This window comes from Vulpes vulpes, chromosome 1, assembly GCF_048418805.1.
Source record: "Vulpes vulpes isolate BD-2025 chromosome 1, VulVul3, whole genome shotgun sequence".
Taxonomy (NCBI): domain Eukaryota; kingdom Metazoa; phylum Chordata; class Mammalia; order Carnivora; family Canidae; genus Vulpes; species Vulpes vulpes.
Window position 1 is genome coordinate 72,484,704 of NC_132780.1, and position 14,236 is coordinate 72,498,939.

At 49.4% G+C, this 14,236-nt stretch overlaps 1 protein-coding gene across 3 annotated transcripts in view; it reads right to left on the reverse strand.

Moving 5' to 3' along the window:
• The window catches only part of IGF2R (insulin like growth factor 2 receptor), a 99,950-nt gene that overhangs the window by 21,890 nt on the left and 63,824 nt on the right, over positions 1-14,236 (reverse strand). For all 3 annotated transcript variants that reach the window (XM_072766793.1, XM_072766805.1, XM_072766801.1), the window contains 13 exons: positions 13,279-13,380; positions 11,317-11,512; positions 9,701-9,871; positions 8,805-8,948; positions 8,549-8,724; positions 8,119-8,206; positions 7,426-7,641; positions 6,416-6,546; positions 6,067-6,164; positions 3,890-4,026; positions 2,886-3,076; positions 1,154-1,280; positions 154-273 (listed from right to left, as the gene is read on the reverse strand). In XM_072766793.1, coding sequence (XP_072622894.1) covers positions 154-273; positions 1,154-1,280; positions 2,886-3,076; positions 3,890-4,026; positions 6,067-6,164; positions 6,416-6,546; positions 7,426-7,641; positions 8,119-8,206; positions 8,549-8,724; positions 8,805-8,948; positions 9,701-9,871; positions 11,317-11,512; positions 13,279-13,380 — 1,897 coding nt within the window. The remainder of the gene's footprint in view (positions 1-153; positions 274-1,153; positions 1,281-2,885; positions 3,077-3,889; positions 4,027-6,066; positions 6,165-6,415; positions 6,547-7,425; positions 7,642-8,118; positions 8,207-8,548; positions 8,725-8,804; positions 8,949-9,700; positions 9,872-11,316; positions 11,513-13,278; positions 13,381-14,236) is intronic.

The window sequence follows — 14,236 nt, forward strand, 5'->3', positions numbered from 1 at the left end:
CACCATGTGCCCCCCTGCATGAGCGGGCTGTTACCACATAGAAGGTGATTGACCTTCGTATCTACTCCTCTCTTTTGCCACAGGAATGCACAGGTTGGGGACAGTCATGGGGACAGGAGAGCCAGGTGGTAGGCAGGAAGCCATGGCACTTACCCACGCCAGGGGAACAGTTTTCATTATCCTCACAGATGCTGATGTACACGAGCCCCTTCTCACTGTAAGCGGCTGTGTGTCCAGCTCTGCCACTTAAAGAGCTCAGATCAAACAGATGTCCTGCAAGGGAGAATGGGACAGACACACAGTGATGCCAGTGTGCTCAGACCATGCTGGCCATCAGGCCTTTTGGCATCCTGCAGTGAGTCCCCCTTGCCTAGTGCACTGACCTGGCCCTAAATATGCTCCTGGCTAGCCAGTCTATCTCATTAGGTTGCAGTCTCCAAACTTACATGATAGCTCACCTTTTCCTCAGAAGACAGCAGCTCATAGCATTGTCCTCCTCCTGGGGCTGGGCCATAGCAGCCACCAGGATTCTGGTGGGATTCAGGAGGGCCCGATGGCATCTCTCCCACAGTCAAGGCATGTCACCTGCACCCTCCTGGGTGCTCAGCAGAGACATGCAGTCGAAGTATCCTAGCTGCCCTCCCATCACCACTGGAAGATTAACGGGGAGCCTGATTCTAACCCATCCTGCAAGCCTACAGCCAGCATGACTGGTACCCTTGGACACAGGAGTTACAGACAGGTAGGCTCACAGGGAGATGGACCAATCTCTTCCCCACTGAAGAAGAACTCCTAGTGAACACAACTGTGGAGAGCCAAACCAGAGGCCAGCATGCACACACAGGATAGAATGCTGCTGCCCAAGGGTGGCTTGCTCCCCAGGTTCACATTGGGCCCCTCACTATGGGGCACTGGTGACTAGCAGTGTCTTCACTATGGGTGGGAGGGTCAGTGACTGGCAGTGTCCTCACTGTAGGGGGCAGGTCAGTGACTGGCAACGTCCTCACTGTGGGGGACGTTAGTGATTGGCAGTGTCCTCACTGTGGAGGGTTGGTGACTGACAGAGTCTTCACCATGGGGAGGGTCAGTTACTGGTCCTCATTGTGTGTGGGTGGGGTGGGGGTGGTGGTCCATGACTGGCAGCATCCCTCACCTGTGGCAGGGTTGGTGACTTGGCAGTTGTCGTGCACATTGCTCCTAACAGGACAGGCGGCTGCCGTGGGCCAGGAGAAGGTGTACTCACAGTCCTCCACTGCACTGATGAACATGGGCCTGGAGTTCTACGAGCAAAGAACGGAGCGTTGCCAATAGGGCACAAGATCTACGAAACATCAACTTCCATCAAGTGAGAGCTCCTCTGCGATGTCGAATTTTTGCCAATGTCTTTATGGAGTCAGAGCAGACTTAGGAAAGCAAAGGGATCTGTTCCTGGGATCTCACTAGGGGCTTAACACACATAGGGTGAGACAGACGCAGAGCCAGAAATCCACTTGGGAGACCATGGAGATGTTCCTACAGCTAAGGCTAGGGAAAGACAGGCTGGGGGCAGGGTGAAGAAGGAGGCTCAGAGGCTCTTTTGGGTCAGGAAAGAGTAAATACTTGATAACACTCTGAAGAGCAAATGAACTCAAATCTGTTATTATAGACAAAACAAGAAGTTCCACCCAGAGAACTCCTCATTTATTCTACTGATGCTTGCACTGGCTAAGGCTTGCTCTGTATACCCCCACGCTTCCTGTCCATCACAGAGCTGCTCAGACTGGTTCAGCAGCACACTCCTTTCCAGAAAAACCCCTGGCGTCTTTGTCACCTGGCCACAGCCCACCCTGCAGCCCAACCTACCGGGCAACCCACGCGCAGAGACCCTCACACACCACCCTCACTTTTCCCCCCACATGTCTGTCAGCAATTTCTTCCTCTGCCATGAGCCTCTGCCCAGTTACAGAGCTAAGAAGGTCTATCAGGGCCCAGGTGTCCAGTCCCCAGGGGCTCATGTCTACACCAAGCCTCTGTATGGTTCCTGGAGGAGGAAGGCCCAGCTGCTACTGCTGTCGAGAGGGCAGACCCCAGGCTCCCAGACTCCCCGGGCTCCTCCTACCACTGCTGGCCAAACACAGGTGGAGACAGTGGGCGCTCCGTCCTAACACTGAGTGCACCGGCCCAGCTTGATCTTATTCCTAAAATTAGCTACAACCCTAATCCTAGGCAATAGCACACAGGGCTTCACCTTCATCTCGCGTGTGGAGATGCTCCAGGGTAGAAAAACAGTCCAGAGGAACCATTAATTCAGTCTCACAGCTGTTAAACCACAGCAACCTCTTAGAGAGAGGCACCAACCACAGAAATGAGACTAGCCCCCAGTTACAGGCCCCAACCACACAGCAGCAGTGGGGCCCGGCACCTCCAACCTCTTCTCGCTAAACCTCACAGTGATTTGGTCACATGCAAATAGCTCGTGTTGTTCATGGAGAGACAGCTTAACGTAGTTCAGTAACCAAGCTAGGAAGTGAAGAGCAGCCCTGAATGAGGTCTGTCAAACCTTCTGCTTCTCCCAAGATGCATCCGTGAAGAGAAAGGGCGGGCTGTCAAATAGCCGTCTGCCCTACGGCCTTTGGGAGATCTTCAGGGACCAAACTCCAAGCAGAACCAACTAATCCTGAGACTAGAACTGCCAGGTCAGGCACCCCAAGAGCCAGAAAAGAGAGGAGGTGCCCACAGGCCACAGGGCTGAAGTGGTACCACTAGCACCTGCTGGTAGGCCCAGGTGTCTGAAGGATCACTGCCTCTGCTTGCATCACAGGGCAGGTAAGACAGCCTCGTTGGCCCTCGGCTCCTTACTGCTCCCCAGCTGCCGCACCCAGGGCCAGAAACACTGTGTCACTTACGACTTGGCTCTCACTGCAGGTGAATCGGATAGTGGTTGACTTTTTCCGAATCTGGTCTGGACACAAGTCACCATCAACATACTTCAGAACAATGGTGCCTTCTCTCCACTGTGGTCCATCCCTCACCCTGCCAAGGTTCACAGGTTTGGAGCCGCTTAAGAGACACGCAGCTGCTTCTGGAGGGCACGGCTCTGTAAGATGAGACATGGTCAAGGGTTACCTTTGCTGATTTTCCAGTCTAGGATTTACCTGGCAAGTGACATCAGATGTGCTACCTATCTGATTCCAACAGCCATTCCAAAGGATCTACTATTTCCTTCCCATGAGATGACAATGATGCCACAGGACTTACTCTAAATGCTGTTTTACCATAGGTGGAATGGGGTGTGGGGAGAACCCAAGGTTTCACAGCCTGAATTATTTCTGAACCCCAAATATGTTGAGGCTAAGATATCTAGATTAAGCCAACAGGGCATTCTAAATGGGCCCTGTTCACATACTGTCTTTAAGAGTTAATTACCAAAAACTCTGCCAATTTCCCAGTCCTCAAAACATCTATGCCACCTGCCGTGCATGAAGAACTAGTCCCACCTCGTGGATGAGGAGAGACCAGTGGCAGACCACACTGTCACTGGTCTGCCCGGCATAGGCAGTGAGGGGAGGGGGGCCCATGGCCTCACATGTAAAAGGGCACGACCCACATTACTCTTGGTAAACCTAGAGGGCATGCACTCAACCTCCGTTTCACCCCCCGAGTCTCCTGTTCTGCTAGAATCAGCTACCACCATGATTACCTCCACCCACCTCTGACTCCTGATTTCACACAAGGTTACTATGCTCCCAGCAGCACCTTCCACAGGGACTTCGGCTAGACCATCCCAGGGATCAGTCATGAGACCCTTATAGGATTCCTTCTGCCACTTCATGGCTAAAGCATCCTCAAGGAATCCTGCTCCTACTCGATCTTCCCCCAAGCCATGAGCCCACTGAGAGTTGTCTCTCACCCGAGCCAGCCTGAGGAGACAGAGACTTGCAAACATTGATGAGGTAGTGCTCGGTGGCTCCAGTACTCGTGACGGCTTCCCAGTTGTCGCTGTACCTTGCCAGGGATGAGAGGTCGAAGGTGTTGCCAGCCTCATCTCTGGAGGGAGGAAAACACTGTGGTTAGGCTCAGGCTCACTTGTTACAGTCCATCCAGAGAGAGAGAGAAAGGTGTGGTCTGTGCCTGGCATCCTGGGCCTCAGCTCTCACCCAGGGACAGAACTTCAGACTGGACCCCCATCCCCCCCACCCCCGACCTGCTGGCAGAATCAGAACCCAAGTTCAGGAAACTTCAAGACTTGGTTCAGCAAAATCAGGTATTAATCCAAAAAGAGCAAAGACTGGGCCTGAAAAGTAAGCACTCCCCCTGCTTGGACCAGTGAGAGGACAAGAGCAAACAGTGGGCTACAGGGAGTGCTTGCGGCACAGAGCACCTTTGGGAGCAGCCACCTGCTACTGAACCCTGACAAGACCACAGCCACCGAGATAAAGATGAACTGGTGTGGGCAGGTCTGCTCAGGCTGAAGTTTACTCACTACACAAATCCCACATACAAGTGTTACTGACAGCCAACCCCATACCAGGTGCCGCGTTAAATGGGGAGCAAGATGCACACTGTCCCCAGGGAGCACCAGGTCCGGGTGAAGACAGGCACGATCACAGATGCTACTTCACAAGGTCTCAGCCAGAAGAGAAGAAACAGAAAGCATTCATTCATTCAAAAACTACGTGCTAAACTGAGGGTATTGTATTGAACCAAATATACAAATCTCTTATCTTATGAAATTTACAGAAATTACCAGAATAAAAACACCATAAACAGGATACAAATTTTTTTAAGTAACCAATATGTCAGAGTGTGATTAAAGCTAAGGAGGAAAAAAGGCAAGCAAGGGAGATATGAAATCTGGGGCTGGGTGGTGGGGGGAGATGGAGATTTTAGATGGTGTGGTCAGAGAACACCTTACTGACAAGGTGACCTCATTTCACACGTTCTTACATCCCCACGAATTTATTAGAATATGCATAGCAAACTTCCATTTTAACTGATCATTCATTTCAACTTCATTAACTCTTTTTAAAATGGAGCATAAAGAAATCTAGTAGGAAAAGCTTTATGGACAAAAAAACATAAAAATAAAGACTCTTTGTACACAAATCTCAAAAAGTGGAAGCCAGTCTCAAATGGCAGTAAGAGAATGGCTAAGTCAATTAGGCTATCTACTCGGGAGGATCATTCAAGCTTGCTGGAAACGAGAAAGGAATTTGTTTCACATGAAAACGCTCACAAAGTGTTAGGTAGGAAAAGTAATGTCACTAAACACAGATCCCTGAACATATACTTTTCCATTCGTTACTAAAACTTTAAAAAAATTCAACTTTACCTAAACGAAAGGAGAGAATACAACAAAATAGAGCGGGAAAGAAGGAAAACCTGGAAATGACTACACTTCCCCCCAGGACTAGATGCTGTAATGCTCTGATCCACGCTTTTCAGGGTTTTCACACAGCAGAAGTGAGAGCATATCCCTTAACCATTCAGAACCACAGACAAAACCTCCAGGGATAGGACACAGGATGTGTTTTGTGGTAGTTCCAAGGACAACTCGGAATATCCGCTGACATTCACACAAAGACCTCTACCTTCCCTCAGGAGCTGCCGGCCACCTGATTCTGGGAGCCACAGGTGAAAAAGATCAAAAGAACCACTGATAGCCCCTGAGAACCTGCAGTTGGGGGGGTCCCCTCCCCCACACTGTCGCCAGCACCCCAGCCCCTCATCCTCTCTACACCTCCTTCACCGTGGTGTCCTCAGACACAAGCAGCGTGCAAGGTGGAGCGAAGGCCAGGTGACATCCTGGTCACTCTACCCGCCTTACATCCATGAATCATGCAAAGTTTTCTGTTCCAAGTGCAATCACCTCCTTGTATGCATCTTAACACAAAAAAAAATCACCAAAATCCAACATTGGGTAGGATCCAGGAGGTAACCTCATCCAACCGCTCACTTGAATATGAAGAAATGAAGGCTTAGAGCCCACCTAAGCTAACATCCTGTCCCCCAACTGTTAATCATTAGAGCAAAACCTTGCCACATCCCTCTAGCTGTCCAAAGGACTCAAAAGACGTGTGTACTTACTTGAATGAGCACTCAGTCAGGTCAAAAGGTGCACAAGCATACTGTGTTCGCCACTCAAACAGGTAGGAGCAATCAGAAGTCTCCCTGAGGAACACCGGCTGGAGGAGGTAACAGAGACAAGTCAGACAGGAAACTTCAGCTGGTTTTACTACACCTTAGATCTTAGCAATGAAAATAGTAAAGGATGGTTCTGTTCATGAAAATCCAAATTGACCAAGGTTTCAACATAGCTTCTGTAACTACTACATTTACACTTTACCTAAACAGAGAATTTTGAAACTCCAGAGCAGAGAGGGCTTATAAAGCCAAAAGCAGCAGGAGTGCTGAAACAGCTCCTGAGCACACTCACCCTCTGGGTGCTACGGTCACAGTAGAAGAAGATGGTTGTGGAGCGCTGGTACACCTTATGGCAGGTGTCCCCTCCGGTGTAGTTCATTTTCAACAAGCCATTCTCGTATGTCAGCTTCTGAGTGAGGAGACCTGTTCAGAAAGAACCCGATTAATAAAAGGATTGGTACCGCCATGCTTATCCTAACAGACACGTCACATCATGTACCCTGAATAAATAGCTGAAGATCAAGTATGCCTGGCCCCCAGGGCATTGGAGCCTGCTCCCTGACCCACTGTGCTGCAGGATGAATAAAACCAGGCCTCCTCTTGCCCAAGGTCACAATGTTACAGACTAACGTGAAATAACCTAACTAAGAGCAGCCACATCTCAGCCTCATCACCTAGGAGGACTGCCCGTAGGGGCTGCCCACACACTCATCACATCAGCTACTTCTGTTTAAAAGTTCTTAAACTTAGAGGTGCCGGGGTGGCTTGGTCAAGTGTCCAACCCTTGGTTTCAGCTCAGGTCCTGATCTCAGCGTCATGGGATCGAGCCCTGGGCTCACACAGAATCTGCTTGAGACCCTCTCCCTCTGCCCCTCCCCTCCTTGTGCACACTCTGTCTCTTAAGTAGTTCTTAACTGTAGTATCAGTCACCCAACTGCTGAGTTAGCATGATGACCAACAGCCTGTCCTGTACATTCATAGCCAAACCCTGTACTAAATGCCTCCCCTCTGACTTGACTCTAGAAAGTACTACCCCAGAACACCCATTACTGGCTACTTCAGTGTGCCCTGGGTTGCAATAAACAATCAGTACCTGGAACTGCCAAGTAAGAACAGAATAAGCTCTAATGACACCTGTTGGTATGCATTCAGCTTAAGAAAATCAAGTGAAAATCAGAAACTTCAGAAGTATTTCACCAGAACATAACTTTCTTTCTACTCTAGAAAGATGTCATCCTTCAGCATAGCACCATAATACGTAATTCCATTCTGGCACAAGAGTAGAAGAAAAACCTACAGTACCTGCCACTTTGTGAAATCCCAGGGGTCCCCGCTTCTCCTGACATGACGAGATCACCTTGGACTTGTCATCAGTGGGGCAGACATCTGAGGACAGCTTGCCACAGACCCGGAAGTAATAGGTGTATTCGCCAGCACTCACAATGGTGTCATTAACAGCCAGCGGCTTCAGGTCATACAGGTTGCCATGCCTTGGGTCCTTCACTTCACAGTTGTCTCCTTCAAGAACACACAGAAAGTGAAGTGCAACTGCAATCCTACCTGCACTCACTCTCTGGGGCAAAAAGTCTTCCAATTTTTAGTCAGGTGAGTACTGCCTCAAAATAAGCATTAAATGCCATTTCTACATTCTCTCATTGTGTCTGTACACATAATTCAGATTGCCTAACAAATAGCTTTCTGAATAGCTGAGGTCACGGGGTGAAGATCCACTTAACCAAATAAAACCCCAAATTAAGATTCTCAAATGTGAGAAGCCAATAGCCTATCATCACTCCAGGCATGTGTGGAGAATGTCCTGGTCAAGGTTAGCAGTGCAGTGGAGTGAAAACACAAGGATAAGAAATTATCCCTCTGCTAATCAGCATCTCATCATCATGCACGTGGCCATTACTATGGGGTCTTGCACCTAGGATGCTGTCTGGAACATAGGCTACTTAATCCACAGCTATGGGTGGGCTAGGCCCCAGGTCTTACCTTCCACTCTGATGACAGGACAGGCTTCCACCGTTCTCCAGACAAACACATACTCACAATCATCCCGAAGCTGAAATGTTGGTGATCCCTACGACAGAAACCAACAACTTATGTTTTTATCTTTAAAAAATGAAATAAAAAAGATAGCTACAATCAATATCCAACTTTCAACCTCCACAAGAAAAACATACAGCACTTACTAAACATGTAAAACCTTGACGAAAATCATATGTTCTAGGCAAATATTACTAGAGGCCTAAAACCCATGAAAACGTATGACGAAAATCATACGTTCTAGGCAAATATTACTAGAGGCCTAAAACCCATGAAAACACAGGCAGGTTTGAACTCTGAGAGATTGAGACACTGAAAGGAAGCGGGAAACGGAAGTCCCACAGGCAGGACACTTGTGTGTCATCAGCTCACGCACCGAAGTCTGTGCGCATTCAAGCGTGATCCTGGTGGAGAAGCGCTGGTTCCCGCACTTGTCACCGTTGACATAGACAAGACTCAGGGACCCATTCTCTGCAGCCTGGGGGCTGATCTGCACCACGCCCAGGTTCCAGCTGTTGTCTTCTGTCACCAGGCAGGACCCCACTGCACTGCCTGCAAGAGCCGGGAGTTCATCCGGGGCAGGGGGACAAGAAAAAGGCAAATGGAACTCAAGACAAATGCTCTCAACTCACCGTGGCATCCAGGAATATAAGGGAGGGGATTGCAAACACTCAGATAGAAAGTTCTCTTTCTTCCATCAACCGAAGTGTCCACAGCTGTCCAGGGCTTCCGGACTCTGCTTAAGCCACTCAGGTCATACTCGTTTCCAGCAACATCTGAAATATATGGAAACACTCCAGCTACCCCTGCCTTCTCGTTAGCCTTACAGCACCACCCTCACCGCGCCTGAAGACTCATGATTCACAAACTCGACATTCATTACTAAGCAATTAGGAGAGCCACAGCTAGAAGGCTTTCCCTACAGATGCATACACTAGCTCTGCCCCCTGGATGCTGCCCTTTGCAATGAAGCACCACTGATGTGGAGGTACAGGGCCACCTGCAGAGCACAAGGCATCCTGGAGACACTGTTCAGCATCCAAGGTGTGCCTTATAGAGCTTTGAAGACTTTCTTTTAGGTCCTCAAATAAGATCTAATAGTATTTCCTCCCCTGAGAATTTTCTTCTGTTCTTAAGTAGCTTCTGATTCCAAAATATAGATTAAAATCCTTAATTCTGGGACACCTGGGTGGCTCAGTGGTTGAGCATCTGCCTTTGGCTCAGGTCGTGATCCCAGGGTCCTGGGATTGAGTCCCGCATCGGCCTCCCTACAGGGAGCCTGCTTCTCCCTCTGCCTGTGTGTGTCTCTCTCTCTCATGAATAAAATCTAAAAAAAAAAAAAATCTTAATTGTATATCTTGATTCTCTTCAAGAAAAATATCTGAAGGATCAAAAAAGCACATAACAAAAACATGCTGCCTATAAAACGAAGCACACTGCAGACCACCACACATTCACACATGTGCATCTATACCCTTACACACAGGGGCCTCGACCAGCCTCCTAAACCCAGCCCTCTCAGGCTTACCTGTGACCTGGCAATCCACTGGAGAAGGGACACAAGCTAGTGCAGTCTCAAACTCAAAGAAAGTGTTCCAAATTCCCAGGCCAGAGTCAATGTCCTGATGCAGGAATTTGGTGGTTCCTGGGTAAACATCATCGTTGCAAACAAAGCGGATGATAAAGGCATAAGAGTTCCCTGGGGAGAAAGGAGGCCAAACTTGAAGAAACAGAGCAGCAATCACAGCTCAGCCCAGAGCAGCAGCTCCCCTGGGAACTAACCTCCCAGCCATCCTTTAAGACGACATCACAGCACTGGGTTTGTTTCAAGGGGCCTGACGTGAGCTGCAGAGTGGCCACCCACACAACAACAGGTGTACAGGGTGAGCCTAACACCCTCCACCCTGATACCCCAGAAAACAAACACAGCATCCATTTCTCAACCCAAACGGGAGCTGACGTCGCTGGTTTATTGGACAATACTAAGTTCCTAGCACACGTGGGAGTGAAAGAAACAGAAGAAACCCTCACCCACCCCACTCTAGGGGCTCACGTCCTCATCCAGGGGCCCCAATACCGAGCACATGCCATAAAGTCAAGGGCACACAAGATGGCAAGATGTGTAAGGAAAGAAGCTGCAGTAGACCCAGGCAGGGGACACCCCACAGGGCTGAGGGTTTTGAAGGAGGTGGCCATCTGAGCCAACAGCTGAGGAAAGGGAAGAAAGGGACCATGGGGCCATCCCGAGGTTAAGAGCACTATGGGCAGAGGCAAGAGCAAGGACAAAGGCTCAGGAGGGGAGGGCACGCAAGGAGCATGAGGGAGCCCTGACGGTTTCCAGAGCAGGACAGAGTGAGGAGTAGGATGATGTCCCTCCGGCCGCTGTGACTGTGCCCGCTTCTACACCGGGTGCATGTGGCTGGGAGTGACATGATCTAACACTTAAAATACCACTCTGTGGGGATCCCTGGGTGGCGCAGCGGTTTGGCGCCTGCCTTTGGCCCAGGGCGCGATCCTGGGGACCCAGGATCGAGTCCCACATCGGGCTCCTGGTGCATGGAGCCTGCTTCTCCCTCTGCCTATGTCTCTGCCTCTCTCTCTCTCTCTATCATAAATAAAAATAAATAAATAAATAAATAAATAAATACCACTCTGTGTTGAACACAGAATACTGGGAGGGTGAAGGGGGCTAAGGACACAAGCAGGCAGACCGCCAAAGGGCTCCCGCAGCCAGGGGGCCCAAGGCACAGTGCCAAGGACCCACAGCAGTCCACAGAAGCAGCAGGTAACAGCATCATCCCTGTTCAGTTTAGGAGGGAGGAGACTGAAGCAAAGAGACTTGCTTCAGTCTCGGAGGTCACACAGCTTCATGTCATCGGACCACCGAGGGGCCCGATGCTGGGAGACTGGCGGACAGGGCAGGCAGCAGGAGAGCCAACAGCACAACCCCGCTAGTTACAGGAGCGCATGTCAGGGGCCTGACCGAGCCACAGTACAATTCTGGAGTGCGGTGCTGTGGCCTGGAGGCAGGAGGGAGGTGACAGGACTGCACCATCGCTTACAGTGCACACTCAGAAGGTTCCTAGACAAGTCAGAGCCCCCAGGATGCTCATTAGCTGCAAAACAACATGGTCCTGAGCTCACCTGTGGAAGGGGAGAGAGGCCCTTTGTAGGTCAGAGTTATAAAGCCCTCAGTGGACAGCTGGAGGGTTTTCTCGAGTCCAACCAGCCTTTTCGGTTTCAGGTTCTTTAGATCCTCTGTCTGAAATTCCGCCTCACAGCCAGAGGCCGGTTTTCCATCGAGGGTCCCACAGACCGGCATCGTGCCACACACGTTAAACTGCAGGCCAGACAGCAAGAGCCGTACATGTTAACTCAGACCACATAACTCACCACAAACAAGAGCCCTAGGAACTTAAACCCTGCCAGACTAACTAGATTGCATTCAGGTTACCAACTTACATGTTCAGTAAAATTCTAAATAGTACATAATGCAACATTTAAGTCCAAATGGCAATGCCCATACACTGCTTCTAATGAAAAGTAAACAGGTTTATTTATACAGCCCTGTGCCTCTAAATGCAAGAGATACATTGCATATAACAACACACCATCTCTAACAGAAGAAATAAGATGTTGATATCACTCTGCCATGAAAATGAAGTTAAATACACTCTGTGGTATGAAGACACAGAGAAGACTTCTCTACATCTGTTAAATGATCATGGACAGTGTGTACGTAGTCAAGGTTTACATACAGAAAGTACTTTTCTTAAAGACCAATTTCCGACTCAGGAAATGGCCAGTTAGGATGATACCGCACACAGGTGCTCAGCAGCCGAGTGGATTGTGTGCACGAGGCCTGGGGATGAAATTCTGGGACAGGCTCCCTTTCCTTCTTTCACAGAAATGCCCATAAATTAAGAACAGAGCTGAGAGAAGCCTGGGCTTGCTCTGCTGTGTTGTGGGCACTGGCCATCCTGGCCGCCCACATCTGCAGGCCCCTCCAATTGGAGGTGTCCAGGCACCCCCAGAGAGGTCTCACTCGCTAGGCAGCTTCAGCAGCACGAGGAGGGTGTATCCGAGGGCAAGTGAGCCCAGCAGGACTAGGTGACGAGGGTACAAAGCCAGGCAGTCAGCTGGTGGGTGGTGGTGTGCTCAGTACACAGCTCTTCTGGTGGCACACTGGCCATGCCACACCCAGGAGACCAGACACACCTGCCATCTCCCAACACCTCTGCTAGTGTGCCTGAGGCAGAGCCTGTCTGACCTGCTTCTAGCATGTTCTGTGTAAGAGCATCTTCCAGCGTGTTTTCTAATGCACCAACACTTTGTCTGCCTCTCACTCTTACATGTGGCCACATACGCTCTCACCTATTTTAAACCAAACTCCATAGAAGCAATCTGGGGGCTGAGGGTGGGTGGATGACCAGCCACTGTGCCACTGAGGGACAAATCCCGTTTGGGTGTTCTCCTGGGCTATGGAACAAGCCATATGCTCTTCCGCATGAGGTGTACCTACAAAGTTCCCCTCGGTATCAAGTTTACATAAGACGGTCTTATCCCAACTTCCTTTTCTCAAAGGTTATTCTCTCCTTCCGTCAAGGCTATTGATGAAGGAAGTGGTGTCGGAAGATTCTAGAACACAGCCACCCAGGTTGTTGCCCTTTTATAGGATAACATAAGTACCATTTCCTTCCGACTAGTGGTTCTCAGACTCCAGCAGACAAGAGAATCACCCGGGGCCTGGTTAAAATAAACTGAAGGACCCACCCCACAGAATTTGTTCTTCTAACAAATTCTAGGTGACACCAATGCTGCTGGCCTAGGACCACTGCTCTAGACACACAGCAACAGATCAGGAATAATGGATTTTCGAAAGAATGGCACCCTCACACGTCTGCAGTACAGCAGGATGGGAGTGCGTTTTATCTCCGTTTCCCCTTAAATTTGGATTCTTTCTTCTCTTTCCAGTTGAGAGCTGCCACCACAGTGCCCTGGGCCATTTCTAAAGACACCTGCCACCAGCTGCACCAGCTGCAGGTGACTCCAGTGCACTCTCTCCTGGTTTCAAAGCAAACTGGAAATTCATCACAGAACTCTTACCACAAAAGTCTTCCCAATGCCTGAGACCACATATCCTTGGGAACTGTTCAGTGGGTTAAGATCAAACACAAAGCCACTGTTTGGGTCCCTGATAGAACAGGCCTGCAAGAGCAATGGGGGAAAGAGACATGTTCAATCCAATTCCACAGGAGCTCAGCAAATACACAGCACCTCCACAGCCTGCATGTATGGACCTCACAAAACATGCGCCTCTCATGGACTTCAAACCCCTATCAGAAGAGCAGCCCTCTGTGTACTCACCAGCCCCTTCAGACATGGCCCCTGCTGTCTGCCCAAGTGTGATACTGGGCTTAGAAATATTAAACTTACCTGAAAGCTCCTAGGACTACAATTTTTACCTGAGTAAGACCACCAAAGCTGACCCCCGAAGGAAAAGTTAGGTTGACTCATATGCAGAACATAAGAAATAGTGCAAAGGACCAAAAGGGAAGAAGAGGAAACTGAGTGTGAAAAATTCGGAGAGGAAGATAAGCCATAGGAAACACTTAACTCTCAGAAACAAACTGATGGTTGCTGGAGAGGAGATGGGTGAGGGGATAGAGTAACTGGGTGACGGGCATTAAGGAGGGCACATGATGTGATGATCGCTGGCTGTTACACACAACTAATGAATTAATGAATTCTACATCTGAAACTAATAGTGTACTATATGTTGGCAAATTGAATTTAAATTAAAAAAAATTAAGTGGAAACCATAAGCAACTCATAAATAATTTTTAAAAAACAAAAACAAAAAACTCAAGAAAGTTGGTTTAAGCATTCTGTTTTCTGTCTCATTCATTAGAGGTAACGATGATGGGAGGCACAAGGGATTTCACCGCCCCTCCTCTTCTAGGAGACATCATAAACCTTCCCCTTCCCCATGTCTGTTTTCTGCGCACTCTGCCAGGTGCAGGGAAAGGAGCAGCAGCCCCAACCCCAGAAACTAGGAATGCGG